The sequence below is a fragment of the Macrobrachium nipponense genome, chromosome 3 (assembly GCF_015104395.2).
Source record: "Macrobrachium nipponense isolate FS-2020 chromosome 3, ASM1510439v2, whole genome shotgun sequence".
Lineage (NCBI taxonomy): Eukaryota > Metazoa > Arthropoda > Malacostraca > Decapoda > Palaemonidae > Macrobrachium > Macrobrachium nipponense.
The window spans coordinates 45,801,620-45,825,353 of record NC_087202.1 but is presented as its reverse complement, the minus strand read 5'-3'; the positions used below and the strand labels follow the sequence as shown (position 1 = coordinate 45,825,353).

Sequence of the window (23,734 nt, the reverse complement as noted above, 5' to 3'; positions counted from 1 at the left end):
CTTACCACCTACACAACCTAAACCTAATTCCTAACCATAAATCTTTAGTGTTTCCTTCCTAACTATCAGGAGAACCTTAACTAATTAAAGAACCCTAATTTAATTCTTCAGTGTAAATCTACAATCCTCCTGTGTTAAGACTATCAACAGAACCCCTTCTGATACTAAAGGCTTCCAAACTTCTTCAGATTGGAAATCTTCCTACTGAAGAGATTAACTGCTGTCGAACTTTATTCACTGCGAGTGTATTGAGATTGGCACCTTTTAGGGGTTAGCGTCATATATGAAGGAATGGAGAGAGGGTTGGCACTTAGGTGTTTGTGTTTCTTTTGTTTCCTGCAGTTTGGTACCATTGAGGTCTCTAATTTTCTTATCCCTTCCTCTATTTTTAACAGCTCTTCTACAGTAATTGTCCTCTTATAATCCTAACTTTCAAGTTGGCTTCTTCCAGGATTGAAAGGGAGCACCAAACTCCATACACAAAGTGCAAGTAAAAAAAAAAATATGTACTCCCACAACCAACACATCATAAACAGCATAAAAAAATAAATACATAATACTAAATTCGATCACTTTTATACCCTACATTCAGCCTACCACACTTCTTGTTACTAAAATAAACTCTTTTCTTGTTTTTTATTCTTTTCAAAATCCTGATCCTTCCACCCATTGTTACTCCAGAACTGAACCTTGACTTTGGGTGCACGGCCTCTCATTCACCACCTCTTCTTCACTGATCCCCATTCCAACCGCACTAGACTCACCAAGCCTTGGTCATCTGTTTCAACCCCATTAACACCTGAAATGACTTGTATCATTTCTTCTATACGCTCACTTAACTCTGCTAGGCTTTGACTCAAGTTATCCAAAACTCCCACTCTCAGTTAACTCTTTCTTATTCACACTCACTCACACACACTTTTTCAACGCTTTCACTCAAAGGAAACTTACACTAACTGTACATATCATCTTTCTCATGACTTGGTGTCATTTCTAAACCATCCACATCTTGTATATCCTCCACACTCCATGAACTCACCAAGTTCTCTCCTTCCACATTCTTCTCAAATCCCTCAAAATCAAACAGCCCCTAACACTTTCTTTCTCCAAACAACCTAGTAATTGTACTCTTACTCTTTATGTTTCTTTTATCTTTAGACCTTCTCTTTGTTCCACTAACACTAGCTTTTAATCTCCCCAATTTGTATGATCTACTCTCCCTTTCCTTCACCTCCCCTACTTCCTAATGGGATGCGCTGTTATGTATTTCAGAGGTTCTCTCCATCTTCTCAACTAATTATAGTGTGCTCTTATTACCTTTACTCCTGTCTTCTAACACAAATCAACCCATTTGACGACAGTATTTTCACTACATGTGGATCTTCATGTGCATCTTACGCAATGTTAATCTTCCCGTCTCAACCATTTCCTTTAACATCTTATCTCCTACATACTCTGAAATTCTCAAACCTTTCATTTGTCTGTCTCCACATCTCCTGCTCTTCTTCATTCAAATCCAACCTCACTCTCACACACCTCTTGTAATTCATTACATACTCACTTGGAGGTATGCCAGTGCTTCTATTACTGACCCAATATACATTGCTTCCACTCTTTGTAACAACAAATCCCATTCCTTCTCTCTATCAGTCAACATTTGTAACATCTCACTCAGAGTCCTTGTAGTTTGTTCCGCCTACCCATTCGGATTTGGAATCTATTAAGTTGTTACTACATGCTCAATACCCCTCTCTCAACATTAACTCAAAAGATCTACCAACAAACTCTGGCTCATTATCACTCAACATTCTTACTGGCTTCCTTACACATGCAGGCAACAAGACCATACTGACTACTCTGGCAATTTTTTCACAAGCCTTATTCTTCACTGCTGAATAACTTACAAACTTTCTCTTATGATCTACCATAATGACCACCACAGCTACATTTCCTCTTGCAGTTACCGACAAAGTTACACAATCAATTGCCACTAACTCAAACAGTTCTTTCATACTCAACTGCAAAACAGATGGGCTAGCATACACTCTGATATTTTCCCTTCTGACATTCTTCACACATACATAACTGCTACATCAGTACAAATTTTCTTCAAATTTGGGGAAAACATCTTCTCAATCATACACATGATAAACTTAAACTTCCCCATATGTCCATACTTCTTATGGACTAACATGCGCATTCCTACTGCTCCATAATACTAAAATTGTTTTGGGGGCATAGAGAACTTGAAACGTTGAAATATTTCACATTTTTTCCTTATGCGGTCCTGTAGAATTTGAATGGAATTTTTGGTAAACAACATTTATCTCAATTTTGGGGACAGATAAATAGATTTGAGAAATTGAAAAATTTGACATTTTTTCCATACACGGACTTACAGAATTTAAACTAATTTTTGGTAAAATTTAATTTCTTCCAATCAGTTTCAATTTCACTATATGGCCAAGACTTCATCATCAATGTTCATAAATAACACTTCATGCATTTTGGCGGACATAGAGAGCTAAATTTGAGACGTTGAAAAATTTGGCATTTTTTCCTGCAGAATTTCAACAAATTTTTTGGTGAAATTTAATTTCCTCCAGTTAATTTAAATTTCACTATATGGTCAAGAACTTAATCATCAACATTCATAAATAACACTTGACTCAATTTTGGGGACATAGAGAACTAAATTTGAGACATTGAAAAATTTGGTGAAATTTTATTTCCTCCAATTAATTTAAATTTCACTGCATGGCCGAGACTTCATCATCAACGTTCTTAAACAACACTTATCTCAATTTTGGGGACATAGAGAACTAAATTTGAGACGTTGAAAAATTTGACATATGTTCCATATGGCGGACTTGCAGAATTTGAACTTATTTTTTGGTGAAATTTGATTTCCTCCAATTAATTTCAATTTCACCACATGGCCGAAACTTCATCATCAATGTCCATAAACAACACTTATCTCAGTTTTGGGGACATAGAGAATTAATTGGAGATATTGAAAAATTTGACATTTTTTCCATACGTGGACCTACAGTATTTGAACAAATTTTTTGTTGAAATTTAATTTACTCCAATTAATTTAAATATCACTATATGGCCAAGACTTCATCATCAGTGTTCATAAAAGGGAGGGATTGACGAAGGAAAATCTATTTCTGGGTGATTGGCTCGTGTCGCCCTATGAAAGGATCCTTAATATCATTCTTTCTAGGTAAACATTAATCTAAAATTACCAGAGAAAAACAAAATTAAGAAAATGTCAGTAAAACTGACTCGCTCACTCTTAAAAAGAAGTGTCGGTATGAAAATAGGGGCGAGTGGGGAACACTACCACGAGACAATCACCAATTAGAACTTCCAGTCAGAATCCCCCCAAGAGAGAGCTGATACCAACGGGCGATGCAGCCGCTACTACTACTACTAGAGGACGCCACGGACAGCAGCGCCCCTAGCGTACATCCTTAATCTAAAAACATCTTGTCCTGCAAGGGGGGGAAAAACCATAAAAGGGGGGGTTTCATAGGGCGACACGAGCCAATCACCCAGAAATAGATTTTTCCTTCGTTCAAAAATCAAAACCCTTTTCTGGGCTCAGCTCGTGTCGGCCTATGAAAGAGTACCAGAGAAACAGACAAGATGGAAAAAGGAACAAATGAAAAGCAGTGTAAAATGATGGATATAATATAAGTAAATCAATTACAGCATACAAATTAAGCACTTAAACTAACTTATACTAAACAGTAAAACAACAGAACGTAGTAATCTTAAAGTACTTAAATGGTAAATTAATAGTAAATTACAGTGATGCATGTAATATCCCCCCCAAACAAAAAAAGGGATTTACTTGAACATATTTACAAAATATACAAACACATTGTGTCCTACCCTAGCATAAAAATAAGGGTAGGTACACTGAAGTCCATCATTAATACAAGTTTGGCAAATATATACAAACATTGTGTCCTACCCTAGCATAAAATAAGGGTAGGTACACTGAAGTACACTATCAGTACAAGTGTGGATGTCCCTAGCAAAAAAATAAGGGACAATCCACTATATGATTCAGCGGCTAAGGCTATGATATTCGAGTAGCCTGGCGATAGGGTGTAAGGCATGTTGGATGATGTAGGTAGAAAGGAGACCTGGATCTATACTACAACTACTATACAGTATCAGGAAACAATGTTTCCCGCTGCTACTGCTGAAAAACTTTAAAGATTCCAAGGACTTTAGATAATGGCGTTTAAAGACTGTCGGGATTTCCATCCAGTATACTTTTTAAGATCCGAAAGTTCATATGTTGAAAATAATTAATTGAGGTGGCTACTCCCCTGATATCATGTGCTTTTGGGAAATGACTCAGGATTGGCTTGTTTAATGAAGTAAAGGATTTGTTGTCTAATACCTTTTACTGACAAAGTACCACCTTTTTCTCTCATGAAGAGAGCACCTGAGGATCTTGAAGAAAGTACGAGATAGAAAGGCTCTAAGAGTTGATACTGGGCAGAGAGAAGGATCCTGGGGAAGTGGGATAACCTTCCAAGGGGCCCACCTTGCAAGAGGATCCTCATTTTTGGCTAAAAAGCTACGATCCGGAGCAAGTAGAACTTCTCCTGATGGGAGAATTCCACATGACCCGCATCCCTGGATAGAGCCGACAGTTCTGAAATTCTAGCTCCTGAGGCTAGGCTTAATAAGAATAATGTTTTCCTCAGGAGCATTATGAATGTACAAGATGAGTTGTCAGTATCTGAAGCTAGTTTGAGGACATCATTTAAGAACCATGAAACTGTAGTAGGCCTTTGGGAAGGTCTAAGTCTAGCACAGGCTTTAGAGATAGACGTGAAATAAGATTCAGTCAGATCTATCTGAAAACCTACTTGAAAGATTTTCTTCAAAGCCGATTTATGAGTGGTAATAGTGCTAGCTGCTAAACCTTTTTCACAAGGATCTGAAAAAGGATATAGCCAGATTAACTGTCATGGTTGTAGTGTTCGATTCTTTTCAAGAAAGATGCTAATTTTTTAACAGCTGAGTCATATTGTCTAATGGTTGACTCTCTCTTATCTGATTCTAGGAAGAGAATATTCTGTGGATCAATATTTAGCATCTTTATTAGCCGCAAACTTCATGAAGTCCATAAAGTTAGGGTCTGGAGAATTCCTGAGGAAGCGAACACAGTCCTCATTTGTACTGATTGTGATAGCTTGGGATTGGGGATCCGTTGAGGTCGGAGACCCAATTCCAGAAGAAGAGGATACCAGTTGCTCTTGGGCCAGTCCGGTGCAATCAGAGCTACTATCCCTTTGAAAGACCTTAGTTTGCTTAGGACTTTCAAGAGAAGATTCACTGGAGGAAAAACATAAATTCTCCTCCACTGATTCCATCCAACGACAGGGTGTCCGTGGCATAAGCCAGAGGGTCCAGGTTGGGGGCCACATAGCAAGGGAGCTTGTGGTTCGCTTGTGAGGCGAAGAGATCCACTTGGAGACCTGGGACTCTCAGGCTTACCCACTGGAATGACCCGTCGTCTAGAGACCATTCTGATTCCAGAGGAACTGACCGGGACAGGGCGTCTGCTATCACATTTTCTTACTCCCCTGCCAGGTGAGTGGCAGACAGATGCCATTTGTGTTTGTTTGCTAAGGCAAAGATGGCTATCATGACATGATTGACATGCTTGGACTTGGACCCTCCTCTGTTGATGCAATGAACTACCACTGCACTGTCCAAAACTAGCCTTAGATGAGACTTCTTCGGGGGAAGCAGTCTCTTCAAGGTAAGAAATACTGCCATTGCTTCCAACACGTTTATGTGGAGCTGGCGAAATTGAACTGACCAAGTCCCCTGAACCTGTTTGAACTGAGAGTATCCCCCCCACCTGGACAGGGAAGGCGTCCGTGTGAATGGTTAAACACTGGAAGGGGATATTGAAGGGTACTTTCTTGGCTAAGTTCTTTACTTTTGACCAAGGACGGAGTTGATTGCGGAGGATCTGTGGGATTACTGACAACTTGTCTCGATATTTGGTGTTTGCTCTTGATCGCCAAATTCGATTTAAATCTTTCAGCCTTGCCTTCAGGAGGATATCTGTTACCGAAGCAAACTGAAGGGACCCTAGGATTCTCTCCTGGTTTCTCCTTGACGTTTGTTTGCATTTGAGAAATTGCCTGACAGATTTTGCTATTTCCTTCCGTTTGGCCACTGGAATTGACAGATTGTGGGAAGACAAATCCCATTGGATTCCTAGCCACTGAAAAACGAGACTCTGGAGTAAGTCTGGATTTCGTTTTGTTTATCTGGAACCCCAGATGTTCCAGAAAGTAAACTACCTTTTTGGTGGCTTTGAGACATTCCTCGACTGTTGGTGCCCAGATCAACCAATCGTCGAGGTATGCTGCTACCATGATTCCCTGAGCTCTCAATTGTTGTACAACCACTTCTGCTATTTTTGTGAATACCCTGGGGCTACATTCAGACCGAAGGGCATCACTTTGAATGAGAATGTTTGATTTCCTAGCCTGAATCCTAGGAATGGGCGGAAGTGCCTGGCTATAGGGATATGATAGTATGCGTCTGTAAGATCGATGGAGCATGTGACGGCTCCACGCGGAAGTAAGGTCCTTACTTGCGAGAGGGTAAGCATCTTGAACTTGTCGCAACGAATGAAAGAGTTTAGCTTTGACACGTCTAAGATTACCCTTCTTTTTGTTGAGCCTTTCTTTGGCACGCTGAATAAGCGACCTTGAAATTTTAGATGCTTGACTCTCGCAATAGCTCCTTTCTGAAGGAGTTCTTCCGCGTAATCTGTCAATTCCTCTGATGGTATCTGGTGGAATGATTTGATTGGAGGAGGCTCTTTGATCCAACTCCACCCAATCCTTTGGACACTATGCTCTGTGCCCAATTGCTGAACCCCCACCTGTGGCGGAAGAGGAACAGCCTCCCTCCTACCTGGGGAGCCTCATTGTTGATGGGGGCGGGTTGACCAACCCACGCCCTCCTCTGAACTGCCTGCTCCTTGTTGCCCTTCCTGCGCCACGCTGACGAAAGTAACCTCTCGCCCTACCTCTTGTTGTTTGTACCTTGAGCCTCATATGAAGGGTTGAAGGCCGGCGAGATTGCGTAGGAGGTGGATGGCTGTGATTGAGGGGACAACAGGAGGATTGGCTGGTTCTGCTTCGAACTAGCAGGTTGTCCTTGTTGGGTAACTGGGACAGCCTGCACAAATTGCTGCTGTTGCTGGTGTTTCTGATACGGCTGGAACCTCTTACCAGCCTTCTTTTGCTTCTTACCAGCAGTGGGGACGGATTCTTGTTTCCTCTTCGAGGAAATACCCCACCTAGCTCTAAAGGCTCTGGTTGAGCCTAGCAGCTTCGTGGTGCACTTCGTTGACAGCGGACTCTGGGAAGAGATCCGCTCCCCACATGCTAGAAGCCAAGAGTCTATTCGGCTCGTGCCTAATAGTACACTCCTGTAGAACATGCTTCCGGCAATTCCTCCTAGCCTGGAAGAAGTCGAAAGCGTCTGTTAGTACCGTCTGGAACTGAGATTTTGCCAAAATCTTGAACAGCGGTTCCGTAGCATAAGAGAGAGCAGCCATTTCCGTGATTATAAGGGAATTGAGGGACCTGCCAAACCTGGTTTGCGCATCAAACTCTGCCTGGATTAGGGAATCCGGCAGCCTTGGTAGCTTCTCGCCGAACTGGTCCATGGCGCAGTCCGGTTTGAGCTTACCAAGCGTGAACGTAGCTGGCAAGTTCTCCCACAATTCTCCGAAAGCCGGGAAGAGCGGAGAAGTAGACTCCGCCTCCCTCAACTGTGGGATGGGCCTCATCCTTGAGGACTGCCTGAAGGGACTTCTCTACTAATTTCGTGGCGAACGGAAGAGAAACCTCCTCTTCCGTCGCGAAAATAGTAAAGGGACTCTTGTAGGCCTGGAGTTTAGTGTTCGTACACTCCCAGTCCTCAAGGCAGTGAACCCATTCCCGCTGAGCATGATCTCTACTATATAGGACAGACTCTCTAGAGATCTTGTCTTCCCTAGTCAGAGCCGTTACAGTCAGCCTAGCATAACCGATGAAAGGCTGCGTCAGACCCGGAGGGTAAAACTCGAAGTCCTCAATCCTCCGAGTTCCACACTCCGGGATAGAGATCATCCCATCCTTGAAAGGAGCGTAGGCAGCTACTCTCCATGGGTCTCCATGGAGAAAGCTGGCAGAGAGTCGTATGGCGGGAGTTGGAGAATGCCAGTGCTTGGCACTGGGGAGACTGGAAGAGGAACCTGAGATAGCCCGGCTACTCGGTCCTCATTCTCCCTAACCCTGTTAGAGAGATCTTGTATCGACTGGCCTGATTGAGACAGAGTGCTCGACAACTGTGCGAACATCTGCTCGAATCTCGTCCCCAGGGCGGAGACTTGCGAGCCAACCAGCTCGCCCACCTGTTGCATCACCACTGCTGAGAAAGCAGAGGGATCAAAGGTGCTAGGCCCTGCTCCTCCTACCGGCGTAGCCGGAGTGGAAGCGGTGGAGGCGGGAGAAGGCACTGGCTCGGCGGGAGCGCGAGCCTTCTCCTTAGAAGCCTTGCTTCTAGAGCTCTTTGAGTGAGAAGAGCTCGGCTTCGCTTTCACCGCGTCGGCGTAGGAAGTCGAAGACTTCCTAGCCGAAGAAGACGAAGACGACTTCCTAGAAGTTGTCTTGGCCAGAGTCTTCGGTTCTCTCTGTCCCTTCACCTTTGGGGGTACAGAGAGAGCGGAAGAGCGGGTAGGGATCTCAGATCCCACAAAGCCTTGGAAAGAAGCACTCGAAGAAGGGACAGGAGAAGATCCAGGAGCACCCAAGGAAAGACCTTGGGCGCCCGACACACCTACCTCAACCAACAAATCCTCTACCCCTACCGCCATGGGCTCGATGTTAAGGTCCAGGGCAGCGACGTCCGGGACCGACTCCTGGGAGGCTACGACCCAAAGGATTGCTGGAGGTCTTGCTGGATGGAGGCTATCAGAGGGGCCGCGGACAAGGGGTCAACGTAACCAGTCGACTTGCCCGCGGGGAAGATCTGGACGGCCAGCTTCTTATCAAGAATGTATGGCTGGCCTTTGGCGGCGTTCTTCCCGAAGCCGCCCACCCACGCTTTCAGGGTAGCGAGGGCGACTTCCCTCACACCAGTAGCCTGAAAGAAAGGCGAGATTAGCTTCTAGTGGCGGAACGGGGTTAACAAACTTATGACTAAGAGTTGTTAGTAAATGATAAGGAAGCCTATAACGGACTTACCCCATCTCCCAGCTGACCGACTAGGTCGTAGCAGATGGCGCAGGCTTCTGGGTGCCAGACGATCATCTCATTGTATGACGTGGCACAGGGGGCGTGAGACCTGCACTCATCGTGTCCGCAGGGGTCGTACAACGTCGCGTTGCACGCTGGGACCTGACAGTTGGTAGCCTGTAAGTGGAAAGATACATGAGTACCAGGTAAACACTTACAGTCTAACAGATGCTCCGCTGGTGCCGGAGCGATAAAGTTAGATTAAACCAGAGCCCCGCCAAAATACGTGTGGTAACCAGGTTGGTTGTGTGCCCTAGGCTATAGCTCCGCTGATGGCGGGGACACAAAAGGAAACCAACCAGGAGTGGTGGTAATTGGAAACCACGACGGAAAATGGCGGGGATGGTAGATATTCATAACAACATTACACAATTCATTGAAAAATTAGGGTATATCCTTAAAATAAAAATAATACAAACCTCTCTCCGCCCGTCTACTAGAAGAGTGCGCGGGTAAGAAGCAAGCTCCCTTCCGGTAGCGGGGGAGAGATGTAAGGATATAGTAGGCAAGCAACCGACCACTAGTAGTGACCACCCCGCCCGCTAGCGGAGCCAGTAATCTATAACCAAAGGTGCCCCGGCTGCGACGGAAGGCTCCTTTCGTTATAGTGAGGGAGGTGGCTGAGCAAATGGGGAGGGGGGGAGGAAGGTCTCGGCGTAACACGGCGGGAGTGAGAGAGGGGGGAGGGATGGCCTACTCCTCCCCGCCTCACCGACTACCCGCAGGAGACCCGGTACCTCATGAGTGGTCGCCCTATACCCCCCGCTGGGAGGAACCCCTGGCCACCTCAGAGAGGGAGAGAGAGAAGGCGACTGAGGTTGTCATGACAACCAAGGGGTCCCCCAGCACCTCCCTATATCAGAAAGGGAGGGCAGGGGCAGGGTAAGGTGCGATGGAACACGTGACCGCAAGTGGCCTAGGCCGCGAGCAACACAACCGTGAGAGGGCCACGTGAACCAGGCTGTACCAATACAAGGAACAAGCACCTAGGCTAGCCTAACACCCTAAATATAATAAATATATACATCGAAAAGATGGAAAAGACACTTTTAGTAAAAGAGAAAGAAGCCCAGGAGGAGCAGACTGTTCCAAGAAACAGAAGCCTACTCGGAGCCAGCGATAGCCGATGAAGAGCAAGAGCCGGGATGCTGGGCCGGAATAATAATAATAGCCCTAAATACCAAACTAAGAGATATGGTAGGAGGGCTAAACTAGCTAAAACTCGATGTAAAAACAATGAACGTAATATAGTAAGCCCATAAGTATAAGAAGTCCCAGTATGGAGGACCGGGAATTCTTAACGAGGCAGCATGGCGCCGCCACGAGACAACCGGGGAACCGTATATGACCTATTTAAGAGGAAAATACTGGTACCCGGAAGATAAAAATGCGGTAAAACATTACTTATGAGTTACTTAACTTAGCCGTGGCAATAGCAGAGCGTTCCATGGTAGAATAATGAGATAAATCCCGTAATAACACAGCACAAGGAAAAATGCGTCTTGACGCTAGCGCTAAAAATTAAGGATGTCCGCTAGGGGCGCTGCTGTCCGTGGCGTCCTCTAGTAGTAGTAGTAGCGGCTGCATCGCCCGTTGGTATCAGCTCTCTCTTGGGGGGATTCTGACCGGAAGTTCTAATTGGTGATTGTCTCGTGGTAGTGTTCCCCACTCGCCCCTATTTTCATACCGACACTTCTTTTAAGAGTGAGCGAGTCAGTTTTACTGACATTTTCTTAATTTTGTTTTTCTCTGGTAATTTTAGATTAATTTTACCTAGAAAGAATGATATTAAGGATCCTTTCATAGGCCGACACGAGCTGAGCCCAGAAATAACACTTAACTCAAATTTGGGGACATAGACAACTAAATTCGAGACGTTGAAAATCTAGGCATTTTTACTAAATGCGGACCTGCAGAATTTGAACAGATTTTTTGGTGAAATTTTATTTCCTCCAATTATTTTCAATTTCACTATATGGCTGAGACCCCATCATCAATGTCCATAAACAACACCTATCTCAATTTTGGGACATATATAAGTAAATTTGAGACGTTGAAAAATTTGACATATTTTCCATACTTGATCTGCGGAATTTGAATGGATTCTTTGGTGAAATTTGATTTCCTCCAATTCATTTAAATTTCACTGTATGGTCAAGACTTCATCATCAACATTAATAAACAACACTTATCTCAATTTTTGGGGCATAGAGAACTAAATTTGAGACGTTGAGAAATTTGGCATTTTTGAATAGATTTTTTGTTGAAATTTAATTCCCTCCAATTAATTCAAATTTCACTATATGATCGTGACTTCACCATCAACATTGATAAACAACACTTATTTCAATTTTGGGGACAAAGAAAACCAAATTTGAGACGTCAAAAAATTTGGCATATTTTCCATACTTGACCTGCAAAATTTGAACCGATTTTTTGGTGAAAAAATTTCACTATATGGCTGAGACTTCATCAACGTCCATAAACAATACTTATCTCAATTTTGGGGACATACAGAACTAAATTGAGACGTTGAAAAATTTGACCTATTCTCCTTACACGGACTTGCAGAATTTGAACAGATATTTTGGTGAAATTTGAGTTCCTCCAATTAATTTGAATTTCACTATATGACCCAGACTTCATCAAGCAACAGTTATCTCAATTTTGCGGACATAGAATACTAAATTTAAGATATTACAGTGGTCCCCCCGTATTCGCGGGGATGCGTACCAGACCCCCCCGCGAATAGTTAGAATCCGCGAATGTTTGGAACCCCTATAAAAGCGCTAAAAACAGCCTATTTTGTTTGTTAAAACTTAAGAAAAACCACTACAAATTTTCATACTTGGTTTTTTTAATAGTTTTATCACAAAAAGTGCATTTTATGATGAAATTTATAAAAAAAACCAGGAATTTGTGGATATTTCTCATAGAAAAATACTGCAAATGCGCGAATTTTCTGCGAATAATGCAGGGAAACGTTCCCAAGAGAAATCCGCGAATGTGTGAGTCCGCAAATCCGGAGAACGCGAATACGGGGGGTCCACTGTATATAATTAGACATTTTTTCCATATGCGTAATTGCAGGACAACAATCTGACAGTGGCAGTTCCCCTTCAGCAACCCTCTCCGGATCTCCTACTGTTCTCGGATGTGTCACTCAAAGGTTGGGGTGCGCACATGAAGGAGATGATGATTTCTGGGAAGTGGAATCGCAAGGACAGAGAATTCCATATTAACGTGCTGGAGTTAAAAGCAGCCTTTCAGGCACTACAGGAATTCCAGGTGAGGGTGAAGGGGCAATCAGTGGTATTGATGTCGGACAACACCACAGTAGTAGCCTACGTAAACAAGCAAGGAGGCCTAGTATCTCGGCAGTTACACCTGATGACAGTTCAACTTCATCAGTGGGCTGTAGAGAACTTAGTAGACATCAGAGTCAGATATGTTCCAGGAAAAAGAAACATAATTGCCGACAGATTGAGCCGCAGGGACCAGATTCTAGGAACAGAATGGTCCTTGCATCAGGAAGTAGTGGACAGAATGTTCATCTTGTGGGAAAGGCCAATCATAGACGTATTCTCAACCAGGTACAACAAACAGTTGGAAGTGTATTGTTCAGTAGTCCCGGACGCAGAGGCAGTAGCAGAAGATGCTCTACAACACCCATGGGACAATCTAGACATGTACGCATTCCCTCCATTTTGCCTAATCCGTCAGGTTCTGAACAAGGTGATGCGGTCTCAGAACCTCAAGATGACTCTGGTAGCTCCATTGTGGCCAAAGGCAGAATGGTTTCTGGACCTGTTGGAACTTCTAATAGATGTGCCGAGAGCGTTACCTCCATGGAACAACTTACTGTGTCAACCAAACATGGAGAGGTACCACCAGTCGGTGCAGTCCCTATCACTTCACGGGTGGAGACTTGTCTCCACTCAGAACCACTATTCAACAGTTAGCGGATTTTCTGATATATCTCGGAACAGAAAGTCATGTGTCTGTATCTGCTGTAAAGGGATACAGGGCTGCTTTTGCTTCAGTTCTGTGGATGGAAGGCGTGGACATTTCTTCTTCATGGGAAATGGCTGTTCATGAAGAGTTTTGAGCAGTCCTGTTCCCCGAAGGAACTAAAATCCCCAGATTGGGATTTAACCATGGTACTGAGCAGCCTTACAAAACCCCCATACAAGCCATTGCAACAGTCCACAGATAGAAGCTTGACCCTGAAGGCAGTCTTCCTATTGGCTCTAGCCTCAACCAAAAGGGTAGGGGCGTCTGCATGGTCTGTCATATGTGGTGAAAGTGGATGGCAGATTTGACTCCTTTTCAATACCTTCTCTGGGAGAATTTGTGGATAATTATCTTGATGAAATGCTGTTATGCCCTGTCAGGGTACTAAGAGTTTACTTAAGAAGAATGTGGCATCTCTGGCTGGGATGCCGAAGGCTTTTTGTGAGTACAGGACGGAAGAAGGAAGTGTCCAGGGACATGATATCGTTTTGGTTGAGAGAAACTATCAGGAATGCGTACATGACATGAGACAGAGGGTCAAATAGTCTGGAGAGAGCTAGAGCTCATGACATCGGGGCTTGAGTGCTTCTTTGGCATTCAAGAAAAATATGTTTGTGGAGAGGATTTTGAAAGCTGGTATTTGGCAACGCCAAACAACTTTTACTCCTTTTTATTTAAAAGATGTGGCCCATAAATCCTTGGACACTTTTTCCTTGGGTCCAGTGGTGGCTGCCCAACAAGTGGTATAGCTCATCCAGTACCCCTGGCAGATTAGTTAGTGTCTAGTCTAAGATGAAGGTATGAAAGTAGAGTGAATGAGATGACTGGTCTTCCTTCTTTACTACTTTTCTAACTACTTGTCTACCTATGGGCAGTAAGAGGGAGAGTACCATCATGAGCTGGAACGGACTAGATACAAGTGAGGGAGACAACCATACTGTAAAGATAATCTAGACCATAGGATACTTTTCAGTAACAACACACTCCTCTCAGTAATAGGAAGAGAGTGGGGTGATAATAGATCCATGTATACAGGGACTTGAGTTGCCTATGAGAACGGATAGGTCTCCACCTTTCGTATTGCAATAAGCTATGGCATTGTATGAAACACCCAGAGAGGGAAACCAATAGATTCTCATATATCTTTGGTTCAAAGGTTATAGTCCATTGTCTTAGAATACATTTATTCGGAAATGGATAAAGGTGGCAAACTCCCAGTCAGTTATAGACTTATCTCCCATCAATAAGTGAGTCTATCCTAATAACAAACGAAGGCTTGTTTCGTGTATGAACAAATGACTAATTTGTAATCAATTTGTATTTTTCATAACTAACAAACCTGAGGTCTTAACATATAAGGCCCACCTCGGACCTCCCCTGTAACAGTCTAAACTGGGTAGGAAGAGTAACTGATAGGTCACAGGACACCAGGTACAGATGCCAATAGTTCCAGGATTGCACAAGTTTTTTTTATTAAATCTACCGGTTTCCAGCTTGGCGCTAGTATTATCCCAGTGTTAAGATCTCAGGTTTGTTAGTTATGAAAAATAAAAATTAATTAAAAATTTGTCATTTTTCCATATGCAGACCTGCAGAATTTGAATGGATTTTTTGGTGGAACTTAATTTCCTCCAATTAATTTAAATTTCACTACATGGCCAAGATTTCATCATCAACGTTGATAAACAACACTCATCTCAATTTTCGGGACACAGAGAACTAAATTTGAGACATTGAAAAATCAGGCCATTTTTCCATACGTGGACCTGCAGAATTTGAACGGATTTTTTGGTAAAATTTGATTTCCTTCAATTAATTTCAATTTCACTATATGGCTGAGACTTCATCATCAATGACCATAAACAACACTTATCTCAATTTTGTGGACATACAGAACTAAATTGGATACATTGAAAAAGTTTATATTTTTTCTATACGTGGACCTACAGAATTTGAACGAATTTTTTGGTGAAATTTAATTTCCTTCAATTAATTTAAATTTCACTATATATTTAAGACTTCATCATCAACATTCATAAGTAACACTTAACTTAATTTTGGGGATATAGAGAACTAAATTTGAGCTGTTGAAAAATTTGGCATTTTTTCCATACATGGACCTTCAGAATTTCAACAAACTTTTTGGTGAAATTTAAATCCACAGGAGAGTGAAAGTGGGTACACAACCCTAGCTGTCAGCCCCAGAGCAGACATGCTGGAGGTTTGCATTATTGAAAACAAAATCAAACACACTAATATACATACAGCAAATAAAACGAGTAAGATCCCACCTGGGAAAAAACAGCGTAACGGCAATCAGGCAGAGCGTATAAAACATGTCTGCATCAGACGACGACTGAAAGCAAATTCAAATGTTTACGTCCAGGCAGGTCGGACTCCCACCTACCACACAGTAATTAACTGGCTAACCATCTTGTTCGAAAGTTTAACGGTTGTTTCCAGCTTCGCTGAAAGTAATTCCCTAAAATAAGGGGCAAATAGTTCCAAATGTAATGGACCGATGGTTTGTATAGTATCATGTGGAAACAGTTAGGCTTTGTAAATTAAAGACTTTTTATTATTATTATGTAAGTTTCATCTTAGACCCATTAATCATAAATTGCATAATTTCTGTAAATGTGGAAATCAGTCAGACTATCATTTATCAGTCAAAACTGAGAATCCTATGGTGCATATTCTCATAACTACAGATGTTGTGTCATATGGTTGGGCAGGGATGATAGACTTCTCAGTCTTGACTGATTCAAGTTGGTACAACTTATTTCTGACTCTAAAAATTGGCAATACTATGTATGATGAATGGGGTTGTGATAAAATAAGCTCTAATTTATTTACAATTGTGTTAATGTGATTAACCTAAGATACACATGTTAGAATTACAGTGGAATAAATAAGAGGGAAATGTGATGAAGAAGTAAGGTGGGAAATGTGCTAAGTTTTATTTTTTAATATACTCTTAATTTATTCTGGATAATGACTCTTAGATAGGTGGATTCCAGATACTAGGCATTTAACTGTAATTATCATCAGCATGATTTTCTCTTTATGGGGTTGAACATGTTATGAGTTCTTTCCACTCTGTTCTGTCTTGTGCATTTCCTCTTTGAATTGCAATTAGAACAGTTCTATATGTAGATAATTTTATATTGGATTTCCAACATACTGATGATAGTGAATGTCAGTGTAATAATTATTGTTAAGATTATTTTGTAATTTTTCAGTGTAGTAACTAATTTGTATATTTACAGGGAAACACAGTCATCCATTGAAGCCTCCCAAGTCTTGCAAGAGATGCAACGACTTATAAAGAATAGTACAGCCTATTTACAAAAATACTGCTCAAAGGACAACATTGGAAATTATGAGTCTTGTAAATTGTTAGAGCATGGTTTAATCATAATGAAACACCAGTGCTGTCCTCTTGATTTGCGCATAAACTGTGGCCAGATGGTTGCTATTATTCATAATTATTGTAATGAAGATGGACTTAATAGTTTAGTACAAAATGTCATTTGTGAAGATGGTCATTATGTAGCCTTACCACCTCTTGCACAGTTAGCTGTGATTAATGGAATTTTGTGTGTGTCACAAGGAAAAGAACTGTATACCAATAACAAATGTAACAACATGTACCTCGGCCTTGAAATCCTAGAAGCTATTCTCAGCCCTGTTTTTCAGTCCAATGATGGGAGCATGGCTATTACCACGATAAGAATGTTTCAACACTGGACCCTGCGCACTTTAGAAGCAATAAAGTCATCATCTTTTTCCAGTGATCTTAGAAGTTCTTTGCATCCAAGTTCCACAGTTATGTCCCGTGTTTTTGAATATTTATGGCTATCTTGGGATCACTTTTTAGATAGTGTGAAACATGCTACAAAAGAAAGTTTTCAGAATTTAATCAAGATACACAATGAAGTCAGTCCAGAGGGTAGTATTGCTCATTATACAGAAATGTGCAAAACATTGCTACTGCAATCATCTTCGAGAAAATATAAACTAAGTGCTGTGAGTTGTCTGGTACCTGATGTGGGTTGTCAGACTTTATTAAATTATGAGCCACAGTTGCCTAGATTGCTCCTGACATCACTAAAAGATTCATCAATGGCCAGCCATGCAGCTGAATTGCTGGAAGCTCTATTCACAGTTCATATAAGAGAGGTTTCACAAGCAAAATGGCAGGATGTTTGGTTGCCTGTATTCATCAATTTCTTTAGTCAAGAGATGCAGACATTTGGATATGAGCTGCTATTCAAAAAGTTGCTTCTTACTAGTCCTGAAAGCCTAGATATTGTTGTGGAAACCTTGTCAGAGTCTTGTGATAAACTGGAAATGGAAAAACTATGTTTGTTGATCATGTGTGTTAAGATTGGTCGACAGTCAACCTACTGGCAGAAGAAATGTCAAGAGAAGAATGTGCAGCATTCAGATGTTTTGTGGAAGTTTATTTTACCTTACAAGACAGTTATGTTTTGCCTAAAACATATTCATGAATCAGTTCAGTTGTCAGCCCTTAGTCTTCTATGTGAAAGTCCTAAATCAACAGAAATACCAGAAAAGGAAGAAATGGACTTGATACTAGACTACTTTCATTATAATACAACAAATCAAAGTCCTTCATATCGACAGCATTTAGTAAAATGCACAAAGAACCTATTTCTTAGGATCAAGGAAGCTACAAGGATTCTAAACAAATCAAGGAACTCAAATGATAACTTAATGCATAACTTATATTGCTTGAGAGAATTTTGCAAAGATTTATTCAGTATGATGATTCAAAATCTTTTTATTGGTGCTAATACTGCCAGGAGAGGAACATCCCTCATTGTACTTGAACTATTTAATGAAATTCTTTACAAAGATTGTGGTACATGCATTGGTATAGACGAGATGATCCATAGCCATATGTATGCGGACACACTTCTCTATGTGTTAAATGATTCTTATGAAAGTAACAAGATCATTGCCTTAAAGCTTTTGCTTGCAATACCAAAAGATAAGCTTCATTCACAAGATGAGAAAAAATTAGAGTGTCTGATTAATGCAGCTTGCGACTTGGCATCATCCAGTAGACCTCCTGATACTGTGACTGCCTCTTATGTTTTGAAATATCTATTAAACGAACCCATAGCTGTAAAAATTCTTTCAAGTAAATTTTCCACTGATCTTCAGTCTCAGGAACCTTTAGAGGTGTTTTTAAAGTTTTTGCTCCAGTCATTGCAGTCTGAAGTAACAGTTGCTCAAGAAAGTTTGCTGAAGGCAGCAGCTTATGGTCCTATGTATGGGTTATTACTTTGCATTAGAACATTATTAGGTAACATTCCTAAAGATCAGTTTGATAAGAATCACTGTGTTTGGAAAAGTATTGTGAAGGAACTTCTTGCAGTGTGCTATGAAGTGTCAGAATTGGTTGCATCTGTTGTAAGAAACTCATCGCCTGAAGGCCATTTGCCAATGGACCTTGAACCAGAAAGTGTAGGTAGTCTGAAAGCTGTACTGCAAGCTTCTATTAGCAATCAGCAAATTGGAAATGACATACAACTCTCTGTAGATTCTAAACCTGATGAGTTATTGAAAGCCCAGGCAGTAAGTGCTCAGATGTTACTGTTATGTGCATGGCGTAGTGTAAAGGAAATATCCTTAATTTTAGGAGATCTTGTTCAAAACTATCCCTTATATCCAGATCATGTATCTCTTTTGACTGTTGAAGATGTTAAAATAATTGGTCAGTATTTTTTGATGCAGTTATCTGAAACAAAACACAGAGGAGCTTTTGAACAATCATACATAGGTTTCAATAGGATATGTGAACAGCTTTGGCAGTGTAATGAAGAGCAATTATACTCATTGCCTGATGAATGGCTAAGAGAAGTACTTTATGCTATACAAAATGACAATGATGATCGTTTGTGCGCTACACGTCGTAGTGCTGGTGTCCCATTTATTGTTCAAGGAATTTTGTCATCGGAACCCAGTGTAAGGGGTGCTGTCAGTCTCAAGAATACTATGACTACTCTTCTTAAACTGGCTGCAGAACATCAGTATAAGGGTACTGATGCCAGGATCCATGCCTTTAACATTCTGAGAGCTTTATACCGTGACTCTAGATTAGGAGATTTGATTGTTCCTTATGCACCTGCTGGCATTAAAGCTGCTATTAATGGCTATAAGAGTGATTCATGGGCAGAAAGAAATTCAGCTTCATTATTGTTCTCTTCTTTGATCACACGAATGTTTGGTGTAAAGAAAACTCAAGATGACCTCAGTCGCAAAAACTCCATGTCGGCACTTGTGTTTTTTAGGAGGTATCCAGATCTCTATGATTTTCTCAAGAATGAATTGAAAAATGGAGCTTGTGGTGTCAAGGAAGGAAAATTAGTACCAGCCCTTTTTCCACTTTTGTTATTATTAGCACGTTTATCTCCATCACCAATAGAGGGTCGTAATACCACCTTATCTATGTCAGCTTTTACTTCTGCTGTTATACAGTGTATCTCATCATCCATATTCCAACTTAGGAATCTCGCTTCACATGCTCTTATTTCTTTGGTCACCCCAGACAATGTTCTTGATGTGATCAATCAACTTTGTAGTAAAGCTTCTTTGACAGATCAAAATGGTCTTCATGGGTCCCTTCTCTGTCTCATTAAACTTTTGAAGTATTTTCATGACAGCATCATAAAGAACAATGAGTCAGACTCTGTTGTGAAAAGCGTTGCTGGAATATCATGGTCAGCAACAGAGTCTAATCCATGTTTAATAACACGTGCCTGTGCCGTAGAACTCTTCACTTTCCTTATCAGAAGAAAATGTTCATTTATGAATTTGCATGCATTTAATGAAGTTAATAATAGTAGCTTCATGCTTGTCACTTGTAATAGTCAAGGTAGCCATCATCAGCCTTGGTCAGCTTTGTGCAAGAGAGCAGCCAGTAAATATCTCATCCACTTTTCTCAGGCAAAAAAACCTGATATGTTTGAATTAGTATGCAAGTTATTAAGTAACAGTGATTATGAGGTGCGTCTTACGTGCCTCAATTATGTGGAAACCCTTGATGACCTTCCAGTGCCTGTATTTCTAAAACTGTTTGATCAAGTTCAAGGTAGAGAACAGCATAAAGAATGCCTAATACAAATGTTTAAAATCTTGAATAAGTTTGTGTCCTGTGTAGTGTATGAACAGTTTGATGCAAATTGGGAAGAAGGAGTAAGAATCCTTGGTTATTGTGTGGAGAGAGCTGGTGAAGAAGCTTGTATAGAATTATTGACAGAAATAATCTGTTTTACATCTTCACTAGTTGTATTTTTCCTGTCAAAGGTACGTTTAATAAATATTGTGGATTTGTGTATGAAATTTGAGAAATGTGTTGCTCTATAGAAAAACCAATGAATAATTTCCTTTCCTGAATTTGACTTCCTGATAATAGTGTTTCTATCTTCCAGGATTCTGTAAGCTTTTTTGGAACCTCTGTTTATGGATGGTTAGCATTAGTAAAATCTTTTAGTGGAAGTGAAAATGATGTTGAAGCAAGAATTCAGGTGGCAAGAGGCATTTCTAATATATTGCCATTTCTTCATTCACACCAGAGTATATCGGGTAATTATTTTTTTTTTATCACATCCATGCACATAAATGATACTGGCGTTGACACAAAAGTAGGTTTTTATTATGAAATACAAGAAATTTTGTTTGCTAGTGAGCCGTGTTGCTGTAAAACAATAGCAGAAAGTCCCAATTTTGTTTTATCACAAACCCTTCATTTATATTGTGTCCACATTTGTCTGAGATGTCCCCAGGCAAGCTGTCATTTATCTTCCAGTCTGGAATGACCCCAGGCACACTTTTATATTTCAGAGCAACCAGCTATGCATGTGGAGTTTTCAGTTCTCGGTGATCATGATTATTTGTTGCTATTAATTTTTTTTAGTTCTTCATTTTCCTCTTTTTGCTTATGTAAATAACTTATTTTGGCTTGGTTCATGTGAATTTCACCTTTGTATAATACTATGTATATAAAGTATATGCAGAATCCAGGAAACCCACAAATTTCTTGTACTGGTTTTATCCTGAAAGTAGGATAGATGCATCTTTGGGGAAATGTAGGGAGGTAGCAGGGGTAGTGTATGTGACAATTGAATGCCACTAACTGAAAATACAGATATACCATAATTAGACCAGTGATAATGGATGGTTTAGAAGCAGTCAAAAATAATGGAGGACAGGAGCTTAAGCACACAGAAATATGACAAATTTTTTATCAATTTGTATTTTTCATAGTTAGCTAACAAACCTTCGGTCTTAACAATAGAGTAAATCTTCTTGTGCTAGCTGGAAACCAATTGAAACTCAAAGATTGAATAGCAAGGAATCTGTGAGAACTGGCAACTCATGTATATATGGGGTGATGGTTGGTCGGTGACCAAGCAAGCACCTCGTGATGGGTCAGTCTTCCTTTGATCCCCTTGGAAAGTAGACGCTTTTGCTCTCCTTCCAAGCTAGTTGCTTTGTTTGCCTGTGATTCTTTGTTTTTAGTTGTGTGTGTGTGTGTGAGATTGTGTTCATCATGGAGTCCTCCAAGTTGTTCATACGTGAACAAACCTTCAGTCTTAACAAGAGGATAATTTCTAGCGCCTAGGTGAATCCAGTTAAATCACAGATGATAACAAGGAATTTTGTGAAATCTGACAACACGTGCATATATCGGGTGAAGAGTGGTCAAGGACCACGCACCCATGCCACAGTGTCAGTCTTTCTTAAAATTGCCTGGACGAGAGTTGTGGTTGTCCTCTCTCGGCCTTTACCTGGTTCATTGCCTGTTTTCGCTTGTGTTTGAGTGTGTGTGTGTGTGCTGTTATTATGGCTTCTTCTGCTCCTTCTTGGCCTCGTCAACATGTGTGCCCTGGAACTCCAGGTTTTCATTCACTTGTAGTAGGTGTCGTTCTAACATTTGTACAATAATGAATCCCTGCACGAAATGCCGTGCGTGGCCTAGAGAGCAGTGGAAGTTATTTTTTAGTAAGAGGGAGCATCTTAGGGTTTCTACTCTTCCTTCATGGGAAGTTTTTCCTTCTTCTCTTCCCGATGCTTCGTCTCCTGCCGCTGTCACACCCCATGCTAGTGTTGTGCCTTTGTCCCCTTCCTTTTCTTCCTTTGATTCGTTGTTGGAAATATCGGTAGGCCCTCAGGCTGATTTATGTAATGTCGCCCCCCTCTTCCTCGGAAATTAATTTGATTCCTGAGAGGGAGGAGGCTTTTTCATCGATGTCTTTTATTTCCGATTCGGAAGCGTTCTAAATGTCGGCGCTCTGGGGGATATTTGGGCTACAGGGTCCACCCTCCTTGGAGGGTTTGCTGATGCACACTGGTCCCCTCCTCATGCTGTCCAGGCTCTCCCCCCTCCTTCTGGCCTCGTCTTCATTGGTAGCCGATGTCAGCCTTATTGTATTGCTCCTCCAGTAACTATTGCCGCTGCTTCAAGTCAGAGGGAAGCCGTGGTATCGGCCCCGCTAGTGACGTCACAGGGTCAGTCATTTTGTATCCCTACGCCAGTGGTGCCTGCTTCCCGTTCGGATCAAGGGGAAGCTGTGACATCATCGCCGCTTGTGATGTCACTTCCATCAATGATGTCACTCCCAGTTGTCTCTGCTGCGCCGCCTTGCTCGTCTGTGTCATCATCGTTTGCTGCCGTGATGTTATCTCTGCCATCCAGTTCACTGCATCTCCCTTCCATGTTGTTGACCCCTTCTTTTGCTGATCTGTCTGAGGCTGGAAGCAAGTGTGTTGCTTTGCATCCACCTCCTGCGAAGAGATTGTGTAAGGAGCCAGTGCTGTCTTCCTCTCCTTCTCCCCCATCTCGCCGCGTCAGAGTATCAAGTGTTGGAAGGCTAAGGACTGCCCTTTCTTTGTCTGCGAGTGAGGAGCAGCATGCCCTTGTTTCTGCGAGTGTTGGTTTTACTGAGTGTTAGTGTTTCTTTCCCTGTGCAATCTGCTGTGGCTGCTTTGTCCTCTGCATTGAGTTGCGAGCGTGTTGCAACCTCCCACATTCGTGCACATGTTGCAAGTGCTTCCGCTTCTCCTTCTCCAGGGCCTATTCGTCACAGTAAGGATCTCAAGGCACCTGTCAAGAGGTCGAAGGTTGTGAGCACGGAGTTGGTGCAGCAGGAGTGTTTGCCTGCCCCACTCCTTGGTACTTCCAGGGGTTCTACTCCGAGGGATTTTCATTCTATCTCGAGTGTTCGAGATTCCTCACCTACACACATTCGCACGTCTTCCCTGCACTTGCTCGTACGTGGCCATGTTAAAGAGTCATCTGTTGGGAGAGTGCGTAATGATATCCCTAGAGTTGTGGTTGGTTT

General features: G+C 41.7%; 1 protein-coding gene across 5 annotated transcripts in view; it reads left to right on the top strand.

Annotated features, from left to right (window-relative positions):
• The window catches only part of LOC135221732 (tRNA (32-2'-O)-methyltransferase regulator THADA-like), a 219,250-nt gene that overhangs the window by 152,305 nt on the left and 43,211 nt on the right, over positions 1-23,734 (top strand). For all 5 annotated transcript variants that reach the window (XM_064259523.1, XM_064259524.1, XM_064259522.1 and 2 more), the window contains 2 exons: positions 16,628-20,696; positions 20,822-20,975. In XM_064259523.1, the coding sequence (XP_064115593.1) occupies positions 16,628-20,696; positions 20,822-20,975 (4,223 nt within the window). The remainder of the gene's footprint in view (positions 1-16,627; positions 20,697-20,821; positions 20,976-23,734) is intronic.